Genomic DNA, 23,820 nt, shown 5'->3' with positions numbered 1-23,820 from the left:
GCAACAAGCCCAAACGAAAACGAACCCTTCAGAGGAAATGAGTGAAGAGGTCGCTTCATCTGGTAAAAATACATTCAAAATAAATGTTTTAATTTGTTTAAATTAAAATAGTAGTTAAAAGTGTTTAAATAGATTAGGTTGTCTGGAATTGTCAGACAGACAGAATTCAGTGCAATTAATAATAGTGCTGCTGTTTGGTGCTGCTGTGGTTCGAATAGTCGGATGGTTCACTGCTCTAGCAGCTATGCTAGCTAACTTACTAGTTTGTTATCTAGCAGTAAATAGCAATAAGTTAAATGTAATATATTTAGCTAATAATGCAATAATGTTATTATATATATATATATTTATTATTTTTCTGTTATTTTGTATTTATTTAATAATCCATATCTCCATATCAATCATATATATATATATATATATATATATATATATATATATATATAGGTCAGAGACTCAATAATAAATGTCTAAGTCATCTAGAATAAAATAGACATATTTTGTGTAGTCCCATAATGTTATTAATCTGAAGGGAATGGATTTTTACATTTTTTGTCACCCCACCTGAAATTGTTCCCGATCACATCAACCACTATGCAAACACATGTTAATTTCTCTAGAAGTGACCATGAAACAAGATGTACATGATCCATAAAGCATATACCAACAAGTTTCACTCGCTGCTTTTTAACCTCTGTTAAAAAACTTTGTTCAGATTGTTCACCTGAAAAGCAGGATGACCCCAATGAAGCAGGAGGTGGACCTGCAGATCCAGACACTGAGAACCACACTGTTTCCATATCAGAGGCAACGGCGCAGGCTGAAGTTGAACCTGGCACTGGGGCTGAGGCTAAGACATCACCTGCCAGTGAGAATACAGGTGTGTTTTTACATGTCACTTCATTCACTTCATTCAAACTCGCACTCAGCGAAGCATCCTGATAGATGCAGATGTTGGACCTTTCCTTGCAGATGCAGAGCAGACTGTGGCTGAAGGTGTTGCGGAAAGCAAAGTGAATGGTGAAGAGGAAGAAGAGGAAGCACAGAAGAGAAGAATTCCAGAAGACTTGTTTTATGACTATGAGGAGCTCCACTCCAGAGCTTTCATCACAGAACACTCCAATCTGCCTCAGAATCTGCTGCAGCTTTCGTATCCTAACCGCAAAACAGTTTAAATGATCTGGGAAATGAATCAGCTCTAAAATTGCAGTGTTGATCTATTCCTCAGGAGACAGTCCTTAACTACAGGTCAGACATTCGTTTGGGTATGATTGCAGACGGAGGGCTAACCTGCAGCTGCTGGACGAGAGTACACTGGCCTTTGTGGCTGGAAACGTGCTGGTCCTCCTGGACATTCATACCAAAGAGCAGCGCCACGTCCGCAGCTGCAGTGGAGGCGGGATAGGCACCATTATGGTACTTTCACACTACCAACCATGAATCAGTTAGAACAGAAACAGATTATAATGACCCGTATAAAATACCAAACAATATGCCATATATAATAACAGTAAACAGCAGCAATATTTTTTTTTATTTTCTTCTTTTCATTTAATTTTGGTTTCTAGAGAAAAACAAAAGTATTAATTAGAGATTCACAAATTCTGAATTTTATTTGTTGGCAGAAAATTAAGTAAAAAACTATCACCATCAGGCAAAAGTTACAATATGGCTGATATTAAAATGTATGTATTTTAATATCATTTAATATTTTATTATGTATTTTAATACTGATATATAAATGATGTATTTATTGAACTGGGTTTCCCAAAAATACGTTAGCACAAAGGTAGTTCTTAAATGGTAGAGTAAGCATCACACTGATTACCCTTTCTACCTGTTAAGACGATCTTGCTTTTGGGATATTAGGCCCAGAATGTTTAGGTGATACTGGACTACAGCACTAAAATGTCTTTCATATTTTAGTTCAAAATATTGTTAATTTTCCTACATTTCCAACCCTACAGAAATAAATTCAGGTAGATTTAGTCCCATTATCTTTCATAAACCTGCCATCCCATCACTAGACCAATGGAAACAACTGGTTTATGAAATAGAACATAAAATGGGCCAATAGAAATGTTCCAAACTTGAATTCATTTTCTTTACATTGACCTTAACATTGACCATTGAAAGTTAACAAGGAGTTATGAGGGTTTTTTTTTCTGACAGCGATGATATGCACTAGATCACACTGTCTGTTTGGTTGTATATCTGTTCATATTTGAAGCCTCATCCCAGTAAGAGATATGTTGCAGTGGCGGAGAAAGGCAAGCAGCCCAACATCATCATTTATGAATACCCTTCACTGCGCCCCTACAGGATCCTCCGAGGTACTGCAGGACTACACTTGATTTTATCCTGATCCTTCAATCATAGCCCTGTTTACTGACTGTCTAAGTGAATATATGGAGAATTTTACAACACAATTTCTATGAATTTGCTGAATATAGGAAAACATATCATATAAATGTGCTATAATATATTGTGTATGCTACATTTTATGGTTTTTGTTTCCCCCAAAAACTTTAACTGAACCAAATCAACCGTAATTGTGCTGTAAAATATGTGGATTTGGTATTCTGTGGATGCTATTTGCTTAGAAAATCAACAAAACATGTCACTTGACTTTTGCATACAACTGTATGTCTGCTGCACTGCCTTGCTCTGCATGGGACTGCATTACCCCTGATAAACTTGCTGAACTTGTAAGACCAGCTAGCAGACATCTTGTTCTACTGTGTGTTCTACTGTTGCTGTGATGAATAGGAGGGACGGGTCAGGCATACAGTTTTGTGGATTTTAATCGTGAGGGCACCCTGCTGGCCAGTGTTGGTAGTGCCCCTGACTACATGCTGACCCTCTGGGACTGGAGGCAGGAGCAGGTGACGCTGCGCTGTAAAGCTTTCTCTCAGGACATCTACAGAGTCTCCTTCTCCCCAGATAACCCAGGACAGCTCATCACCTCCGGCTCCGGGCACATTAAGTAAGTGTATTATTAGAAGATTTAAAGATTCAGCAAAAAGTCGATTATTAGAGATCACAGTGTGTCTTGAAGTGTCAAAAAAAAATGCATAAGCAAGTATATTAGATATTACATAAAGATGAATTCCAGAGTTTTCTGCATGTCAATATAATGGAAATGTTGGAAATGATACCAAGTCATTCAGAGTAGGTTTAGTATGGAACGCTTGATTCTAGAGAAACTTACTGTGTGAAATTTGTTCGCTTTGGATCTGATGCCTAACATTGTTTTATGACAGTTTTGTGAGGTTTTGGTCTAAAATCTGTTTTTAAAAGAGCTACATGCAAGATGTTCTAAGACAAAATAGCTTGTTTGCTTTCAGATTTACCACTATTTTATATAAAAACTCAAAAAGACGCTTGCAGGTTCACTTGTTGGTGTGGATATTAAGTTAAATGGCTACGTTTACAACAAAGCATGAATTCAAAAAGCTTCCCATTTTGAAAATATAATGTCCCCAAAAATAAACATTAATAATAACAGGATAATAAGCACTTTGGATTCATACTTTGGGTACCATGGCACCAGTAGGGATTAATTATGGATTTAATCCTGCATGCTTTTTAAATTAGAGGATTTGGAATGATTTTTGTGATATTGTTTTTAGAGATTTGTATATATGTAAATAAATTTTATGTGTTGTATTGAGTCATGTGACTTGTCATTTCAAGTGAGCGTTAAGAACGGCATGAGCCAAAACATGTCCCCCATTAATTAAAGATTTAAGCAGCTATATCCTCTTGCTTACATGTTCCATGATCATTTTGTATTTTGGAGAGCTGACGCACCATAAAGCATGTAAAAAGAGTGTTTTTCTATATTTGCATTATAGACATCCCAACCACTGGTTCCTGTCACCTCAGTTGGTAAATTTCTCTACAGTAACCCATTTCACACCAAACCTTACTCTGAATGATTTTGATCTCAGCTTATGAAGAAATGTAGAAAAACCAGTGGACTTTTTGGATTCGGCTTTAGGCATGCAGTGTGTATGATGCTCATTGGTGGGATACAAGCTTTCACTACTAGTTAGCTCAAAACTCCAGTGCAAAACTGAGGAAGCAAACTGCAGAGACCAAACTTGTCCTGTCATCTCTGTGTATTGTGTAGGTTCTGGAAAATGGCAAACACTTTCACTGGTCTGAAGTTGCAGGGCATTCTCGGAAGGTTTGGGAAAACAGCTCTGACAGATATAGAAGGATATGTGGGGCTTCCTGATGGCAAGGTGTGTTCTGGTCTGCCGATCCCACACCTACATACACATTCATTTCTCTCTTTTTCTCTTTCACATTTTCTGTCTGTTGTGTTTCAGGTGGTCTCAGGTTCGGAATGGGGGAATATGCTCCTGTGGGATGGGGGTCTGATTAAAGTGGAGATTTGTCGGAAGGAGGGTCGCACTTGTCACTCTGGGGCCATCCAACAGTTTGCTCTGTATGAGGGAGAGCTAATGACCATAGGCACAGATGGAGCTGTCAGAGTGAGTTTTACCACAATCACATGCTGCAACATTGAGTCAGCATTCAATTAGACAAGATGGCATTCTTCTGATGGCATCTTGGACTTTCGCATTGTACTGTGTGTTGGTCAATCTAATGAGTGCTGTAAACATGAGTTAAAGACATTTGTTAATTTTGGGGAAAAAACTCCTTGTTCACCATTTGTTATGTTAAAGATCTATGTTGTACACACACTGCTGTGAAATTGTTCTTTCCAAGTAAAAATCCCAGTATTCTCATGATACTGTATATATATATATATATATATATATATATATATATATATATCGTACAGTGGACACTGAAGGAAGAAGAATGATGCATACGCTAAAAAAGAACAATCTGCATTAGATAAGATAAGATAATCCTTTATTAGTCCCGTAGTGGGGAAATTCTCAGTGTCACAGCAGGAAGGGATAGCAAGACACTCAGTTACAAAAATGTAGATAAATAATTTTTACTATATAAACAATATAAATCAGAAATAAAAAGCAATAACAATATTATTTACAGATTATTGCAAATGACTCTTAATTGCACATGTGGGGGGGGGGGGTATTGCACATAGTTTTTTCTTTTGCATTGAGGGATCTCTGTTCCCTGAACATGTGTGTGTAGTTAAGTCTGTGTGTATGTGGTCCGCTGGGAGCAGTGCTGGTTGTGCAGTCTGACGGCAGCAGGAAGGAAGGACCTGCGATACCGCTCCTTCACACACTTGGGATGAAGCAGCCTGTCGCTAAAAGAGCTGCCCAGTGCTGCCAGAGTCTCATGCATGGGGTGGGAGCTGTTCTCCAGCATGGATGCCAGCTTGGCTGTCATCCTCCTGTCTCCCACCACCTGCACTGGGTCTAAGAAGCACCCCAGGACAGAGCCGGCCCTCTTTATGAGCATGGCAGATGGTTTAGTGATTTGCTTTCTCTGGCACTGGAAACATGCAGTGTGTGGAGGGCAAGATGGATTATCAGGAACAAGTTTTAGGAAATCCTAGGAGAAAATGTCATTCCTTTTGTGAGAAAGCTAAAGCTTGGGCATCATTGGACCTCCCAACAGAACAAGATCCCCAGCATACCTCAAAGTTCACCAAGGCTTGGTTTCAGAAGAAGTCCTGGAAGGTTCTGGAGTGATCGTCAAAGTTGCCTAACGTGAACCCCATAGAAAATCTTTGGTGGTTGCAGCAAACCCAAAAATATTAGCAAACTGGAGGCCATTGCTAATAAGAAATGGGCTACAATTCCTCAGGAATGCTGCCAGAAGCTGGTGACTGGCTATGCATCACATTTGCAGCTGGTCATAACAGCAGAATGCTGCTCTACTTAGTACTAAAAACACTTGTCATGAGGGGGTTGAATAATTCTGAGACTGTAGTCATCGTTAAAAGTGGTACTTTTTGGGTTGGATATGGAGAGAGCACTTGTTCTATGAGTTGTATTGAGCTTTTTAAAGCGGCTTTGTTTGATTGGTTTATTACAAACAGCTGAAAATGTGTACATTTTGCACATAAACCTCATTACTATTGTGGGTTTAATAATTGTGAGTGCAACTGTATATTTTAAAGGAATAGATTTTAAAACATTAGAGTTTAGAAAATGCATAATTACATTAACTTACAAAAAAAACATATTTGGTAATGATGCAGTAATATTTCTGTCTCTCTCTCTACCTCTTTGGTTGCAGAGCTGGGATTTTGAGAGCATTGATGCAGCAGACAGTGTGGATGACAGTGGACTGTTTGAGATTGAGCCCATGAACGAGTTGATAATCGGCCGCAATGTGAGCCTCTCCTCGATGGTCAAGAGCACCATCCCAGATTCGGCTATCTGGTACGCACAGGTGAGCGTTTGTAGCACTTACATTACACTCTACTAAAAATAATCAGACATCTAGTCATCTTCAGACCACTTAAGCCTCATCATTGTTCCAGGTGAAGAAAATCAGACGTAGCATGTCTGATGTTCTTGTGTTTTATGCTGCAGGATTTTAATGGGGGAATCTGGAAACTGGACCTCTCCTTCCCCAACATTGTGAGTTACCCAAGACCTACTAACCTAATGTTCACTGCTTTTGTGTTCTTATATTTGTGTTCTTCAGTTAAATTGTGTTCGAAATCAGCATGAATTTCGTCCGGGAGAATTTATATGTATCCTTTCACTTGTGTGTTTGTGTGTATTACAGACGCAGGATCCGGAGTGTCTTTTTTCATTCCATGCTGGTGCCATTGAGGACATGGATGTGTCCGGTAGCAGTCACCTGATGGCCACCACTGCACTGGACCGTAAGCATACATACCATCATCATCACATTTCTCTTGACACATATATTAGTTAAACTGTATTTACCATTATATGTATTTATATGCTATAGTGTATAGTATCATATTGAGTGAGAGTATATCATTGTAAACAAAAGGAAACTGTGCATTTTACTGGGCTGGAAGTGAATGTGCATAGATAGCACAGTGTTATTGTCTACAGTGAGTGTATTATTGCAAGTCTAATGTCCCGTTATCCCTGTCCAACAGGTACGGTCAGAATTTTCGACTTCCTGTCCAAGAAAGAGCTCACAACCTGTCGCTATAGTATGGGAGGAACCTCCCTTATCTGGGCCCCACGCATAGTAAGAGCATTTACACATTTCTACCTAAATTATTCCGTATACCATATGACTATCACTGTCACATATGATATACAATGTTTACATGGTAATGAATACATACCTACATGTAATGTAATGAATGTAATGAATACATACCTAGGTGTTGATTGCAATTGCAATTACAAGTGGAATTCAGGTGATTGCTATTGTGTTATTTAGTGGTTGCTGTGATGTTGCTAGGTGGTTGCTAAAAAGTTGCTATGGTTTTTTATGGTGTCTAGCTGGTTGCTATTTAATTCCAGGTAATTATAGTGGTGTTGAAAAGTGTTTGCTAGGTGTTTGCTATGATATCCCAGGAGGTTGCTATGTTACTATGTGCTTTCTAGGTGGTCGCTAGGCTAGTGGTTGTCAAGTGGTTGCTGTGGTGCCCTAAGTGGTCGATTGGGTGTTTCTCGTGTATTTGTATCATTGTGATATTTAAAGGGTGACAAAACCTATTCATTCCTGTGGGGATAACATCCACAAAAATCTGTTGCTATGCAGGAACCGTGTGTCTTCGCAATTATGGTCTGAAACATTTTAAAGGGTACTTTTCTCAGCTCAGTTTGATAAATATTTAAATACAGTACATTGTATTGCATCATTGTGTGTGTGTGTCTTTCTTCACTGAACATGTGTGTATATTGCATCTGTCTCTGTAGGTGAGCAGTAGTGAGAGTGTGTTAGCAGTGGGTTTTGAGGATGGTGTTGTGCGTCTGTTGGAGCTGTATAACCCTCACAGCCTCCACACAGTTGCTGGGCACAGTGGCTCCAAAACTGCTGAGCTCTACCTCCAGCAAGCCTTCAAACCCCATAATGCACCTGTGACTGCAATCTCTTACGACCGCAATGGGGCCATCATGGCTACTGGGGTAAGAGGTGTCTGTCTGTGTGTTAGTGTGTATGCTAGGGATGCAATGTTCATTTAATCATCTCTCCTTTCTCTCCCTCTCTCATTCTCTTCTTCTCTCTTTCTCTTTCTTTCTTTCTTGCTTATTTTCTATTTTTTGTTTCTTACATCCTTCTTACATCACTCTGCTTATCTGTCAACACACAGGTAACCACACACATTTAATTTTACATATACAAAAAAAATTATACAGCACCCCTGGTTGAAAAAAAGGTAACATGTTTAATCTGTCATTAATTAAGACATAGATTAAAATTAGGCTACTTAACCGTAATTATGCTTTAGAATGAATAGAATTATGTCTTTGTAGATGATGTAAACCTCTTCCCACGTAGACAATCAAAAACCCATGCAGTTTGACCAGGGGTACTTAAACCTTTGCATTTTTGTTCTTAGAATTATTATGTTTTTTTTCCTTACAAAGTTCTCTCTCTTTCTCTCATTCTATCTCACTCTCTCTCACTCTCTCTCTCGCTACACAGAGTGTGGACTGCACAGTGTTTTTCTTTGCAGTAGGGGACAAGTATGAGCCTATAGGCTTTGTCACTGTCCCAGGACCAGTACAGGGCCTACAGTGGGCTCCTCAGTCACATGTGAGTGAATATCTGTCAGTGTATGTGTGGGGATGAGTCATAGTGAACTAGTGCCTTTTTTCTGTTTATTAATCAAAGATTACTGCATACACCAGGTTATTTACTTTAATGCTGACACTTCCCATTCCCTACCCCAGCAAATGAAGGACAAAAATAAAAAAATAAATAAAAGAAAAAACAAGAAAAAAACCCAAAGGTCATGGAAATAGTATGTTTGTGCTGTAGCAATATTGCACAGACTCAAACAGAGTATCCAAATAGTATCCAATGCTGTTTGGTCATTTATTACCAAGCAACTTTGTTCATTTCGATTTGATTTTGAATGAATAGTTGAATGTAGAAGATTGGTGGTGGACAGTGGTTTTATTTTACGTTGTATCTAAACCCCCAATGTTCTCTTCAGATCCCACTGTTCCAATTGGATAAAATGTCAACTTTTCTTTTACTCAAATTTTATAATGGTATGTTTTTTATATATGATAGCTTTCCTAAAATTTGATAACAAAAAAATGCAGTACAACACTTAATTTAGTATTGCAATATATTTTTCAATATATTGAACCCTGTATGAGTATCATATATTGTGTGTGTTTACAGGAAAGAAACACTCTATTAGTGGCATGTCAGACGGGCCATGTGGTGGAAGTTGAGGCTCCAGGCCCACATGGTCAGAATGAGAGCAGCACGTACCATCTACAGAACTTTCCCATCAGACACTTCTGCTTTAGCAGCATCAAGTCACGCATCAAGGTGATCCGCACCCCTCCAGAGTCTCAAACCCTCTAAAACCTTCCTCCCTGCCTCCTCCAACTTTAGCTTGTGTGTGTACTATGTAGGTGTCAGAGTTTAAGGGGTGAACTAAGCTTTAGCTTTGATTTAGTGTTGGGCTTTAGGTTTTCTGTTTCTGAAGTTCTGAAATGCATTTGTATGCTCTAACAGTTATGGTGGTGGTGGTGTTGTGTGTATGTGTGTGTGTTTATTCTCACTCAGAGGGATTCAGAGATGGCGCGCAGACAGGCTGTGAAGGAGAAGAAAAAGCAGGAGCGATTGGAGAGACTACAGAAAATGAAGGAGAAGGGGGTAGAACCCACAGAGGAGGAAATGCACGAGGAGAAGGAAGATGAGGATGAGGAGTTAGCTCCTCTATACATCCCTAATCCTCCAAGTCCTCTACACTGTGCATTTTACTCAGAGCCTGGAACCTTCTGGCTCTCTATGGTACACACACACATACACCCACATGTACACTACTTTCTTCCACCTAAAGTAATGTTTAAATTAGAGGACTGTAAAGCCACTAAATATGAGTCCAGCAGTGCAGTGCAGTTTGTTACTACAGGTTCAGCTTTACTCCTCCAGCATCCATTAATGTCTCTGTCTCTCTCTCTCTCTCTCTCTCTCTCTCTCTCTCTCACGCTCTCTCTCTCTTTCTCTCTCTCTGCGTTAGGGTGGATATGATTCAGGTTATCTGTATCACTGTAAGTTTGCGGAGCAGCAGGCTGAGGATGATTCAGAGCAGAAAGATGAGCCATTCTCTTTCCTCCCTGTGCAGAATACTGAACACAACCCCATCCTCACTGTATGCCTCAGGTAAAGGCCGACTGAATCTACAGTACACAAGGAATCAATATTTTCAATAGGTTGCAGACCAAGGGGCTCTTAAAGGATTATCCGGCTTTAACGGTTTAAGATAATAGTAAGATTTCAGTTTCAGTGAACTGTTGTTTTGTGGATTTCTCAGTGCGCTACAATAGTAGCACTATAATTATGCTTATGCCCACCCTCCTCTTCTGCAGCTCAGTAAGGCAGTTGCTGCTGTGTGGGATGCAGGACGGCAGTATCAGGGCATTTCCTCTGGAAGCAGGTGAGCTGCCCCCGGGCTCCATGCAGACTTATTGGGCCCTTAGTGTTCACGACAATCACTATGGCAGCGTACGACAGCTTCGCTTCAGCCATGACGGACACTTCGTTTTGAGTGCCGGGGCAGATGGAAACATCTTCACCTTCAGACTGCTGGAGCAGGAGGAGCTGCAGAGACACCAGGCCAAAGTACCCTCACCTCGCATCGGCCTAGAGGCGGAGCCAGAAGCCCCGGATATAGAAGACCCTGCTGCATACAGGTGTGTGTTGCATATACGTACTTACATGACACCGCTATACATTGTATTAAGCCTTTGTGATGAATGGACCAAAAGGTGGACAAAACTATATGGACAAAAGGTTTGGGACACCTGCTCTTAAAAATAGTTGGATGATCACCACCTCACCTCATCCCCAACTAATCCTAAGTATTAGGACACCTGCTCATTCACTGTTTCTTCCAATGTCAAGGGAATTTAAAAAAGACATTTGAGGGAGCATTAACATTTAATAAAAAGGAGACTACATTTTGAAGCGTTGCTGTGAGGATTTGATAGCATTCAGCAAAGAGCCCACCTTGCCCCATCCCAAAAGTATTGGCTGGAGCGCCATCCTGCCAGAGAACACAGTTCCACTGCTCCACAACTCAAAGCTGGGGAGCTTTATACCCCTGCTCCAAAGACTCCTATTCTATTGGTAGTCCTTCTACTACTACTAGACAAGCTGTGTGTGTGCTTTTGACTCATCTGTATCAGCAATGGGTACAACTTAAAGCAGCTGACTGCGTTCATATGACCACAAACATTTGGACAAATAGCGTATGTCGTTGCTGACCAATGAAAAACGTGTCTCCAAAATGATGTACTATAAACTTTACAGGAGAAGACGTTCTTGAATGGAAGTCAATGTAAAATACGAATTTAGAGCATTTCCATTGGCGTATTCATCCAGAATTATTCACACAGTGTACAAAGCAGCTACAGGGTTCAAACAATGGAGAGAAAAAAATGGACAAACATGGAAATGTTTTTCATTGGACAGCAATGTGATATTTTACATAAGGGACATATTATTATTATTATATATAGATACTTAATTATGTCTAAACATATATAAAACTATATATAAATAATATGGGACAAATGGGAATACAAATGCATACATTCAGAGTTTACCATTTTCCAGACTTTTACCAAATTTGACCAGATTCCAATAAAACCATTACTGTATACACAGCAAATTTGTCTGTGTTGAATTAATAGTATTGAATATTTAGCATTATTTTAGTTTTTATGATCCTTGTTTTCCTATCTGCATTATTATTATTGTTGTTATTTTTGTCGTATATAAAATAAAATAAAATAAATTAATTTTGTAATTTTAAAAGAGCTCTGTAATTATTTCTACTGAGCATATTCACATGTTACTCAGACTTTCCTCAGGGTTTCACTATCGCTCAAAGAACCCTTTTATAGCACTATATATAATCCTTTTTGCTCAGAGTTTATGCTGTATACAGTCCAGCAAATGAAGCTATGCTGGGTTAAGTTGAGTTGAGTTGAACTGTGTGCAGCATAGAGACAGCTAAGCAGAAGCTGGAGCTGGAGCGTATGCAGAAGGAGGCTGAGTTGCAGAAGCAGGAGAGGCGAAAGAAGCTTGCAGAGTTACAGGGTCGGTTCCAAACACTGCTGCAGCAGAACCAGACCTTACCTGAACACGCCCGTCTGCAGCGCTCGGTACACACACTTTTAACTTTTCACTTTTTACCATCTCTGCTGATCTTCTCTGTGAACTCCAGTCACTGTATGGATTTGTTCAGTTGCATCAGCAGCTCACCTGATTTACTTTAATGAAGGACTGAGTAGATTAGCTAGGTGTTTGGTGAGAACTGGAAATACTGTCTTTTCTCCAGTAGAGTGCTGGAAATTATTAAGCTAACACACTCAAATCACAGCATATTGTGTATTGTATGTATTTTAATGTGCCTGTGTGTGTGTGTGTGTGTGTGTGTGTGTGGTAAGGAGCTGGAGTTGGACCACTGCTTCCGTGAGGATGCAGAAAGAATGACAGCTGAGAGAGTGAGAGAAGTGAGGAGAGAGTTAGCCTGGGAAGAGGAGAGACACCGCATCGGCCTTCAGAAGCTACAGGAGAGGTGCTGCATTGTTTCCTTCTTTTACTCCTTTAAAAATGAAGACTTTCATTGCTTGCACATTAACTATGCAGATCACGTGGGGCCAGCAAGCAAACCTGCCATGAGCAGACCTCTCGTTAATAATTCATTACTCTCTCTCTTTTTCTCCAACATTCCAATTTCTCTTTCTCTGTCACTCTTTTTCACCCCTTTCCCTCCCATACCCATTTCTGTAGGTTTTGGAATTCTGTGGTGTGTGACACAGTGTCTGTGGCCGCGGTCGAGAGTGGTCATAAAGTGTCCACCTACAGGCTGCTGCCCCTGTCCAGTAAGTTCCATCAGCTGAAGGAACACGGCAGGACCCTCCAACAGCCAGGCACCACCGGCCAGGAGCGCTGGCGTAGTACAGGACAACAGAATGACCCCAGCATTGTACCAGGTCAGCACAGTAATGTACACTATGTGTCCAAATGTTTGTGGGCATTCCTTTTAATAAAGGCACTCAGCTACTTTAAGCTGCACCCATTTTTGATAGAGATGTGCAAATGCACACACACAGCTTGTCTAGTCCATGTAGAAAACTATTGCCCTTAGAAGAGGACTATCTGAAACAGAAAAAATTTAACCTTTTGGCATCATGCCTATGTGCCTATGTATAAAGACCCCAGCATTGAGCTGTGGAGCAGTGGAACTGTGTTCTCTGGAATGATGGTGCTCCATCCAGTACTTTTGAGGTGGGGCAAGGTGGGCTCATTGCTGAATGCTATCAAATCCTCACAGCAACACTTCAAAATGTGAATGAGCAGGTGTCCCAATACTTTTGTCCATATTGTGTACCTGTGTTTTATTTGTTTGTGTGTATATGAGTGAGTTTGTGTGCTTTCTCTCTGTATTATGCACACACATCTCCTTTACATTTTGCAGTTGTTATTAAAATATATATGAATAACTTACATGATGTACATTTGATTATAATCATCCTGTCACGGTGTATTTTTAGATGTATTCAATGTCTAACTAAACTAAAAGAAGCTGGTAAATTATAAATAATATAATTATATACAAAGTTGATTATATCACTCATTTAATAGGAGGCATTCTTCTAATTTTTATTATTATGACTTCATTCTTTGTATCATGCAGCTTTCTCGATCATCTACAGCGCTGTTCATCCTTCATACTGATTATTTGAAAGCTATGAAGTTGCCTTTATTATAAAGTGTGATATGATCGTTTCTGTTTCTGCCACTGACTCCAGCACTGCAGGAGGGTCTAGCAGAGCCAGCTGTCTTGCAGCCTCGGGCTCCCCAGGCAAGGCTCAGTAAACTTGTGGGCAGACAGGCTGAGAAACTCCGCAAAGCAGCAGAGAAAGCAGAAAAAGCCCATGCCAAGATCGAGAAGAGGAGGAGAGAGTGGTCCGAACTGTGAGTCTACGTGTGTATGTATGTGTGCGTGTATGTGTGTGTATAGGCACTAGCACTCTCTCTTTCTTCAGCTATGCTGCAAAGCCCAACGAGAACTGTGAGGACCCGGAAGATGTGCGTGCGATCCGATTGGCCAAGGAGAACTTGGGTGACTTCAAACTGAAAACAGCCAAAGACTTCACAGTGCCCGAACACCTGAGGATGAATGCAGAGAAGAAGAGAGCACAGCTGGTCATCCTGGAGGAGCAGGTCAGGAAATATCTACACCCCATGGGGTGTAGACGTACACCACAAACTGTGAAGCTCAGACTGAAGTCCTCAGGGATATCTGAAAACATAGACTAGATGTCACTTGTCTGGAAGGCTGCAACTGTCTATATTCTTCCTGAAGATCAGGAAGAACACAACAATGGACAGTCACATGTAAAAAATTGGTTAGTGGTTTCCGGTTCCCACCCACTCCCCCATCACGCGACACGATAGTTTTGGGAGGGTCAAGGCCAGCAAACTGCTTCTTTTCAAACTCCCTTAAGGCAGCAGCTAACAACACACTTGGAGAGCACTAATTGTCACTTCTGTTAAGTCTCCAAACAGACGGCTTGATGGCTAGCATTACACTAAGTGCTGGGGGGAAGAGGAAGGGCCGTCCAGTTGTGCTCTCCTTCACTCTTGGTCAGTGAACAGTGGGATGGTTGCGCATTAGCAACTGTTGTTCCAGCCTAGTTTCTACACATAGACAAATAGGACCTGAGGAGTGGACAGTAAATTTACGTAGTACTTCAAATCACTCTTCCAGGTGAACCCATTATCTAAAGGGTAAAGTTAAAGGTGCACATATTTGTCACTGTGCAGTGTACACTGCACAGCAAAATGTGTCCTCCGCATTTAACCCATCTGTGGTAGTGAACACACACTCACACACACTAGTGCACTAGGGGCAGTGAGTACACACACACCCAGAGCGGTGGGCAGCCAACTCCAGCGCTCAAGGGCCCAACAGTGGCAGCTTGCCAAGCCCGGGAATCGAATCCACAACCGTGTTATTGATATCCCGGTGCTCTAACCGCTGAGCCACCACTTGAGCGTCAAACAAAAAATTGTATGGGTGTACGGGCACCACCACCAAGTTTTATATTTATTTATTTCTTTTCCAACTTTGTCATAACCTCAACATCAGAATTAAAAAGCCCCCATTCATGTCTCCCGAGTAAGGATGATACAGGGCTTGAGTTACACAATAAAATAACACACAAAAATGACAAGGCAAACCTTCTGACAATGTGTTGTCTCAAAAGCTGTTTGTTTTTGGATTGTTCAAATTTAACCAGTTAAAGACTTGTTTAAGACGTACGTCTCTTTATTTATATGTGTGTGTGTGTGTGTGTGTGTGTGGGCTACAGATATATCAGAGGAAAAGTGAGATGAATGCGCGTGTGCTGGCTCTGCGAGACTCGAAGGTGGCGCTCATTTCCCTGCTCCGCTCTCTCCTGGGCCGTCTGCTGAACCTGCAAGAGCTTCTGCCCGTGGGCAAGCGGCGCCCCCTGCCCACTGTGCCCACCCTGCTGCCCGAGGAGACGCCTGAGAGGAAGCTGCGCTACAGCCGCGCCACCCTCCAGCGTTTTGCTGCCCTCAGGGACCAAGCGGGACGTTCTGCTCAGGAAGAAGGACAGGTTATCTCAGCCATGCCCCAACTCCAGACAGCTCATATGATTAATGTTTCATTAGTGTCCCTTTCTCAAATGTTACATTTCTGTGAAACTGAACCGACTTAAAAAGTGATAGAAAAGCATCAGAAATTAGATTCTGAATGAAAAAGAAAAAAAAGACAAATAAATAGGAGTTAGACATTTAGACTGTTAGACATTTCAACCAGGAATACAGGTACACATTTACATATACTCTGTGAATACCATCAGTTCAGACCAGTCAGAACACATTCTGTGACCAAAATGTATTCTTTAAAGAACAAACAGTTTTAATGTATCCTCAAAAGGACAACAGGGTCTTCAAGTCCCAATACTGTACCTTGAAGGTTCACAGCATTAATTTTCCCAGGAGAAAAAGAAACTGCAGTTAAATGTTTGTGCATGGGGTTAATGCAACTAACAAACTGTGAAGGAACATGGTACAATTATGTCCCTAACTAAAAGAACTGCATTCTTTTCTTAGGACCACCTAGGACCCCACATTTTGTATCTACACTTTTATTCAAAATTGGAATCGCTATATTAATATTAATATATTAACATAAAAATCAGTAGAACCAATGTGGTTGCAGATACATGTATCATACGCTTGTCCTGTTGAAACGCACAGTTTTTGAATGAAAACTACATTACATGGTAGTACATAACTATCTGTAAGACCAATGAGGAAATGTTGGAATGATGAAGATGATGCTAAAATGTCAGAGAGCTGTAGAACATCAAAACACTAAGAATGAATTTATAATAAACTTAATATCCATACCTCATATTTTATACATGCTTATCCTATCCCAAAAAAGTTAACTGCATAAAGTAACTATAACCTTGTATGTAGTAACTGTGGGGAAAGTAACAGACATATGAAAATATATGAAAATTGATATCAAGCTTTTAAAGAGAAGAGTGTTACCTTTTATGTGTGTATGTTTCTGTATATTCACACGCACTTTAACTACTGCATGAAATGTGGTGCAGGAGGAGCTGCCAGATGTGCTGGAGCTGCTCCAGCAGGAGCTTAAGGAGGACGCACATGCACAGGAGAAGATCACACATTTGCAAGTTAGCACACCCATACAGGTGCCTCTTACTGAGCTGGAGCAGGCGAGCAAGCAAGTGGAAGAGATCCGCAGTCTCTACATGCAGGACACACTGATCACACAGGTCTACATGCAACATGGAATTTGTGTGTGTGTGTGTGTGTGTGTGTGTGTGTGTGTGTTTATGGGTTGTGGGAATTTACATTTTAATTTAAGTGACAGTTGAAAAACTACGAGGAGCTATGAGTCTTATTTATTTCCCACTCATTTCCATACTTTAGTTCATGTTTATAGGTAGATGAATCATGGCAGCTTTCATCACTTGTCATCAACTTTAGACACCAAACATCATTTATATAGGGAAATGACCTAAAACTATAAGTTTATATGATCTCTCTCTCTCTCTCTCTCTCTCTCTCTCTCTCTCTCTCTCTCTGTGATAGATGGAGGAGGCTGTGTGGTGTTTTGATGCTGAGTTGTGTTTGCTGCGGGATGAGAAGCTGCGACTGGATGTCCAGATGAAGTTGGCTGACCTGCAGCACGTCACCCTGTTCCAGGAGCTTCTGCTGCTCAAAGAGTTTGAGAAGAGAGAGAACACACTGCAGGAGAGGCTAAACTCATGTGTACAGGAGGAGAGAGAGCTCAGGGTGAGGAAGTGAGAAAACAATGGGACTAACCTACAGGATACACCAGATGGCCCTGACTGGAAAATGATTGAAAGAGCAAAAAATACAAAAAACAGTTATTTTCTACACTGAGGTTAATATTAGCATGAGCAAAGTCTTATTATACATATATATATATATTTTATATATATATATATATATATATATATATATATATATATATATATTTTTTTTTTTTTTTTTTTTTTTTTTTTACTTATCATGTGTGTAATTCATATGGGACATATCATAACATATATAAACTTGTGTATAATAACTGTGTATTACATTTATAAAATACAAATGGGACATATCACATAGAAAAAACATATGGCACATATTGTCATTACATGTGAATACTTAAATTTGCAATGGAAATTATACAACCCCCACTGCAAATTGTGTTTATTAGCAACATTTAGAAACATTCAGCTGTTATCAGTAGAATAGCTTCTGAACAATAACAATAATTAGGGATGTCCCGATCCAACCCAGTGACTCGGAACCATGGGCTTTTAAGATTGCAATCAACTTTCGATCCTTAGGTTTTTCTGTAACAGAATGCCACCTGGTGTCCTGCAAGTGCCATTAACAGACATGATCCTCAGTTCCTGCAAAAACACTTCTACTTTTTAAAATAATTACCCTAGACAGAGTTCATCTGTGACATTATTTCAAGTAAAACAAAAAAGAGCTTTATTTTAACCGATACATGCCGACGTAACCAGTTAACAGTCAAAACAAAAGCTAAAGTTCTAACTCTAATTCAAACTTTCCATTCCACCTTAAATATTGCCGCAGTTGCACTGTGCTTATTTCAACAGCAGAAAGTAACTGCTGCATTATTTAAGGTGGAACAGAAAGTTAGGGGAAGAGGAGAACTTTAGCTTAGGTCCTCGCTGAAAATGTGGCGCAGCAAACAACAAACAGAGCAGCAGTTAAAGAGTTGGTTAATTAATATGTCAGAAAGATTTTTCTCCATACTGCCAAAGCCACCCAGTCTGGTTGTAGTTGTGCAACCAGTATTTGGAGAGTAAGCTTACATTTCACATAAGCAATATTTTTTATTTAAGCCCTTCAAATTGAAGCTGAAAGTTTACAATCACAATCATCTTGATTGGTCCATTTCAAACACGTTTAGGTGGGATACAGAAAAAAATTACACCAGTTGTGTCACTGTCCAAATACTTATAGACTTGACTGTACTTGATAATTGCAGGTCAGTTGTAAACTGACCTTTCAGATGACCTGTGGAGTTATTTTCATATATTTTTTACTGTATACTTTATGTGATTTATGTTTGTGTGTGTGTGTGTGTGTGTGTGTGTGTTTTAGTCAAAGCTTGAGGAGTGTAAGCAGCAGTTGGAGCTGAAGAGGAGGGACATTGCCAAGCTGCAGGAGAGCGAGAGAACCCTAACCACTACATTCCTCGCTTCGCTGGGGGAAAACAACAAATTTACAGACTTCCTCACCAGAGTCTTCAAGAAGAAGATCAAACGAGTGAAGAAGAAGGAGAAGGCTGGCACTAAGGGTCAGCTGCGTATGTGTGTGTGTGTGTGTGTTCAGTGTTATTTTTACAAGTATTTGTGCTGATCTCTGTTTCCTCTGTGTGGTTAAAGAGGAAGAGGAGGACAGCGAGGACGACTCTGATGAAGGGTCGGAGTGGGATGAAGATGAGGAGGATGAAGAGTCAGAGGATGGTGCTGGTGCCCTAGATGATAATGTGTGTCCTCCAAGTGAGTTCACCTGGCCAGTCAGGTTCTCAGCAGTGCTGACCTTACCGCTCATTAACAGGGCATGGAAATATGACTGACATATAGGGGGTGAAATACGTGCTCACCCTGTGTGCATATCAGCACTGTCGGGACTGAAAATGCAAAAACAATTCATTTTGAAAGAAAAAACATAATGGTCTTTTATTTTAGGGAATTTTGGAGCATTTCTATTGGTCCTCTCATTTTGAATTTTGGCAGAATGTAAAGGGCAGCTGGGGATTTCAGATTATTGGATATTCAGATAATTATTATGGATTATTATTGATTATTATAGTGTTCAATATTTTAGAATATGTTAAATGTAGCAAATAAACTGTGTGTATATGTACTTATATAAATATGACATACTGTATGGTGCTAAATACGATCCGTAAGTAAGATTATGGGTACCCAAGTGTACCTTTAACTACTGACATGAGTAGGTTCACTTCCTTTTATCTTTTGTGTCTGTGTATGCTTGTGTATAACAGACTGTGATCCAGAGTTGTTTAAGAATGCTGTGCTGTTGCGTGAGCAACGTCTGGACATTGAGGAACAACTGCTGGAGGAAAAGAAGACCACAGATAGCCTGAAGAAAGAATATGACTCACTGGTCAAGAAAGTAAGAAATCCCTTCTCTTTCTTGCCTTTCTTCTACCATTTATTATATATACAGAGAGAGAGAGAGAGAGAGAGAGAGAGAGAGAGAGAGAGAGAGTAGAGTAGAGTAATCTTAACCCGTACTTAACTAAGAATCCTGTTCATCTTTTTTTTTCTCTCAGGAGAAGGTTGTGCAAAGCAGCCTGAAAGCAGCAGAGGGCGACCTGGAGCTCTTTAACAGGGAGAAGCAGCAGAAGCTGAATGAGCTGGATGTGGTTGTCCCACTCAGATTACACCAGGTTTGTGTGTGTGTGTCTGTGTACACAGTATTCTATGTAGGAATGTCCCAGTACAGTTTTTGTACCCTAGTTCACAATATCCTAATTACACTTAACATGATTACATTTAAAGAATTGTACGGTAACTGTACATAGTGTAAATTTTTTTGTCAGTTGCAGTATAACAGTGTCTCTGTCAGTAAAATACCTTGACAACTGTCTAAATCCTGTTCATTTTATCAGCCAGCAACATATTTAGTCCTTCCAGAGGTCTGTGAGGAACACATTTTCAGAAGCAACTTGTCCCTCCCACTGTCAGTTCCTAATTATGCTCATGGTTAATCTGGTGTCTTAGGCCTTCTGTTCTGCTCATGTCCCAGCCAATAGGAGAACTTATTTAACACAAGATACCACTAAGAAACAAAGATCCTGATTGGGCAATTTCCATTTAGTGTATCTCATATTTAACCAAAACTTAAGAATACGAATAGTACCCCAACTATATAATGTCTATTCCTCTATGAAAGTGGTATAAATACAGCGTGTAAATTGAAATGAGATAAATTAGCCTACTGTCTATACCAATGCCCTCATCTTTGAGATGATCTTCCTCCTCTGTCTCTTTGAACAGATTGAGTATTTGATTAATGGGGAGGTCCCCTCTAAGATGGGCTCAGCCTTGGTTCTGAGGGCGGGTGCTGTGGAACGTCTGCAGGAGCGCATTAAAGAATTGCAGCAGGAGAAGAACCAAAAGAGAGAGCTCTACAGGCACGCCCGCCATCAGCACGTCCAGCTCAGCCACGAGCTCGCTGACATGGAGGCCAAGATACGAGGTCAGACACTCTGCCCAGTTCAGGGAGGTTTAATGGGAGGCGCTGAATGTGGGCTATTCTGGCTGAATGTGGCAGTGGTATATTGTTAGTAGCTTCTGTTAAAGCTGTGTGTATGTATGTGTGTATGTAGAGTTGGAGGCACGCTGTGAGAAGCTAATGATGATGAAGTTTGGTAAACTGGTGGATCTGGAGGCTCTGCAGACTCTGTCGGGCAACAGGACATTGGAAGAGATGAGGCAAGAGAGGAGAGTGAGAGAAGCAGACTACATACAGGAGCTCAAACTCTGGCAGGTGCGCGTACACACAAACACACGTTAGTTTTTGAACAAATATCAGGATTTTGGTCTTACATACATACTGCATCTCTAAGTACCGATATGTTATAATAAAATGTCCCATATGTTTTATGGTTTTTAATAATAATATTATTATTTCTATAAACCATTTTCCACAATGGTTTCTCAAAGTGCTTAACAGCAAGGCAGACAGAACAGAAAGAGAATAATATATATAATATGTCTGTGTGTGTGTGTGTGTGTGTGTTTACAGGACAAAGTGGCCGATGCCAGACTGGCAGTGACTGAAGAGACCAGAGAGCACACAGAACACCTGCTCAAACTTAACAGCTTAATGACCCAGCAGAAACTACTGGAGGACAAACTGAACACCAGACAGAAAAAGATGGTGCGTATGTGTGGATGCTGCATGCCTGTGTGTGTTCCCATAGACTTTCCATAAAAAAAACATAATCTGTGTCTGCGCGCTTCAGGCTGCACAGTTCCAGGGCCGAAATCAGGTTGAGGAAGAGAAACGGCAAAGGCTGCAGAAGCTGATCCAGAATCAGGATGAGGAGATTATGTCTCTGAGGCAGGAGATCAGCGTCCTGTCCCATAAAGGTGGCCACATTCTCCCCCCGTCCCAACCCAGCCTACCCCCCATACCCACTGTGCCTTACACATACGCACAGCAGACACACACACCTCACAGCATGGGCTGGGGACATTCTTCCACCAGCAGCCACGGGGTGGAGTAGACCACTACTTCACCCCAGCCTTATACACACACATACACACAAGCTAAATATTTGATCAACTTAGTAATTTACGCAATTATATACACCCACAGTCCAATTACATAGGCCCACACCTAAGACAATTATATAAGCATCCCTACACCCTCAGCTGACAACTGAGGTCAAAAATAAACTGCTTCTGATTTTGGTTTGCAAAACCCTGCTTATGGTTTACTCACTATGTGTTCATACTTCTGGCATTAAAGCCCATCGTTCCTTCAAAGCTTTGGTTCTGCTTATTTTTCGAAATGGAATTTTCGCCTTTTCCTTCCACTACTGCTTCTTCGCTAAATTAATAAACCTTCAATTTCACCCAATTCTCACCTTACACCGAACATAGTCGATCAGCCATAGTCGATTTAATGTCTAAAGTTAGCTTCTTTAGTTTAGTACTGGAGCTGCAAGGCTAATATAGCTAACAAAAATGGATTCTACACACATTTATAGTGTCATCACTGTGTAAACAGCATGTCTGAATCATCACACACTTTCCTTAAAGTATTTTGAAAATTCAGATAAATTTATAGATTAGAGGTCGTGATTAGAGTGCAGAGGCAGGTCTTAGTGAGGCATGGGCAGGGTAGAAAGGAGCCATTCAGAAGCGTTTCTACTTCATATGTCAGCTGCACACTGCTACATAACAGAGAAAAAAATCCCCTATTTTTCAGCATTGTCGCAGACGCAGCAGAACTCATTTTTCAACCACTTGGGGGTGCACTAGCCAGTTTTAGACCTGCAAATGTGTTATCGGAAAAGTTCTACAAGACGTATGTCTAAAAAAATGTTTAAAGTCTGCTTTCACATATCTGCACAGATAGGCCTAATTCAAAGAGTCTGTCGGCCTCAGAGACAGAGTTGCAGAAAAATGGAGCTGGAATATTATCTGTCTGTCTGTCTGTTCAATTCATTTATCTTTAGTTTTAAAGATAAAGCTTTCATTTTGTTTGCACTTTTGTAAATCTTTCATCATGTCCACAGCTCTTGGCTGATTTAGGTAACGTAATATTTTTATCAAAATATTGCTTTAAAATGCTTTTTCCAAAATGTTCTTTTTGCTCATTACTATTTTTCTACTCTTTTAAGTTGCCAATACAACAGCCCAAAATATTTTGTTATTATTAATTATTAGTATTACTTAATTTTATAATTATTAATTGGTTCCCTATTCTCTTAAAGGAGCAGTCTTTAATTAGTGCCACATTTGTGTTTATAAGTAGAAGTATAGGAGAAATGTTTATGATTTGACATTAATTATTCAAACAATGTGAGTTATTGTGTGTACAATCTTTTTTTTGCTCCATCTTTATTTTTTTCCATGTTTTTGTAAATTCTCAACATTATAAGAAACTGAAAGAGTCAGAACTGCAGTTTGGAATCTGTTGATCCAGCAAATCAGATGTGAATTCAGTTCGTTTTAAAATGGTCTCATCAAATATGTGAATAGTATAAAAATAATAGTAATAATTCTCGACTTCTAAGGGTTAAACCTGGTGTCCTTTACATGCCAGAGACCTGTTGGGCTCGTGAGTGGCCGGCTCAGCCTTGGCCTGATTATTTAAGCAGGTTTTTAGGTCCTGTCCACTTCCCCCTGCCGGCATTAAAGCAGGAGAGCACTCGAGTTTGTTCGGCCTCCACAATGGGCCAGCGGGCCGATCAAAAGAGGTAAATATTGCACATAATAACTGTGTGCTTTCATAAAGTGGCTGGGAATTGCAGCGCAAAATGCCAGGTTAGGGGTCGTCACGGAAACACAGCGAGCGCGGGGCGGGGCTCTTTGTGCCGGGATGGCTGAGTGGAGGAGTGGG

The 23,820-nt window shown here is 40.3% G+C and overlaps 2 protein-coding genes across 2 annotated transcripts in view; one reads left to right on the top strand and one right to left on the bottom strand.

Annotated features, from left to right (window-relative positions):
* The window catches only part of rpl21 (ribosomal protein L21), a 260,187-nt gene that overhangs the window by 202,908 nt on the left and 33,459 nt on the right, over window positions 1-23,820 (bottom strand). The window lies entirely within an intron of this gene.
* On the top strand, window positions 34-22,357 carry LOC140536066 (cilia- and flagella-associated protein 44). Its single transcript, XM_072657700.1, has 34 exons — window positions 34-62; window positions 716-880; window positions 973-1,150; window positions 1,254-1,416; window positions 2,231-2,333; window positions 2,770-2,986; window positions 4,136-4,250; window positions 4,338-4,502; window positions 6,196-6,351; window positions 6,495-6,542; window positions 6,694-6,793; window positions 7,040-7,134; window positions 7,815-8,024; window positions 8,545-8,655; window positions 9,253-9,405; window positions 9,646-9,873; window positions 10,103-10,245; window positions 10,452-10,775; window positions 12,089-12,251; window positions 12,537-12,667; window positions 12,883-13,085; window positions 13,905-14,070; window positions 14,142-14,319; window positions 15,471-15,740; window positions 16,752-16,937; window positions 17,257-17,460; window positions 18,814-19,009; window positions 19,098-19,214; window positions 19,724-19,854; window positions 20,015-20,131; window positions 20,742-20,943; window positions 21,074-21,234; window positions 21,493-21,627; window positions 21,713-22,357. Exons 1-34 carry the CDS (start codon window positions 38-40, stop codon window positions 21,974-21,976), a joined length of 5,523 nt encoding a protein of 1,840 aa, XP_072513801.1. The 5' UTR covers window positions 34-37; the 3' UTR covers window positions 21,977-22,357.

Source organism: Salminus brasiliensis, chromosome 1 (assembly GCF_030463535.1).
Source record: "Salminus brasiliensis chromosome 1, fSalBra1.hap2, whole genome shotgun sequence".
Lineage (NCBI taxonomy): Eukaryota > Metazoa > Chordata > Actinopteri > Characiformes > Bryconidae > Salminus > Salminus brasiliensis.
The sequence above is the reverse complement of the archived record's forward strand: the minus strand, read 5'-3'. Positions and strand labels throughout refer to the sequence as shown.

Bases quoted from the DNA above. Each gene is read 5' to 3' on its own strand.
- LOC140536066 (XM_072657700.1), top strand. From the start codon at position 38: ATGAGTGAAGAGGTCGCTTCATCTG. The intron at 4,503-6,195 runs GTGAGTTTTACC...CTTTGGTTGCAG, and splicing joins GCACAGATGGAGCTGTCAGA to AGCTGGGATTTTGAGAGCAT. The intron at 21,628-21,712 runs GTGCGTATGTGT...TGCGCGCTTCAG, and splicing joins ACACCAGACAGAAAAAGATG to GCTGCACAGTTCCAGGGCCG.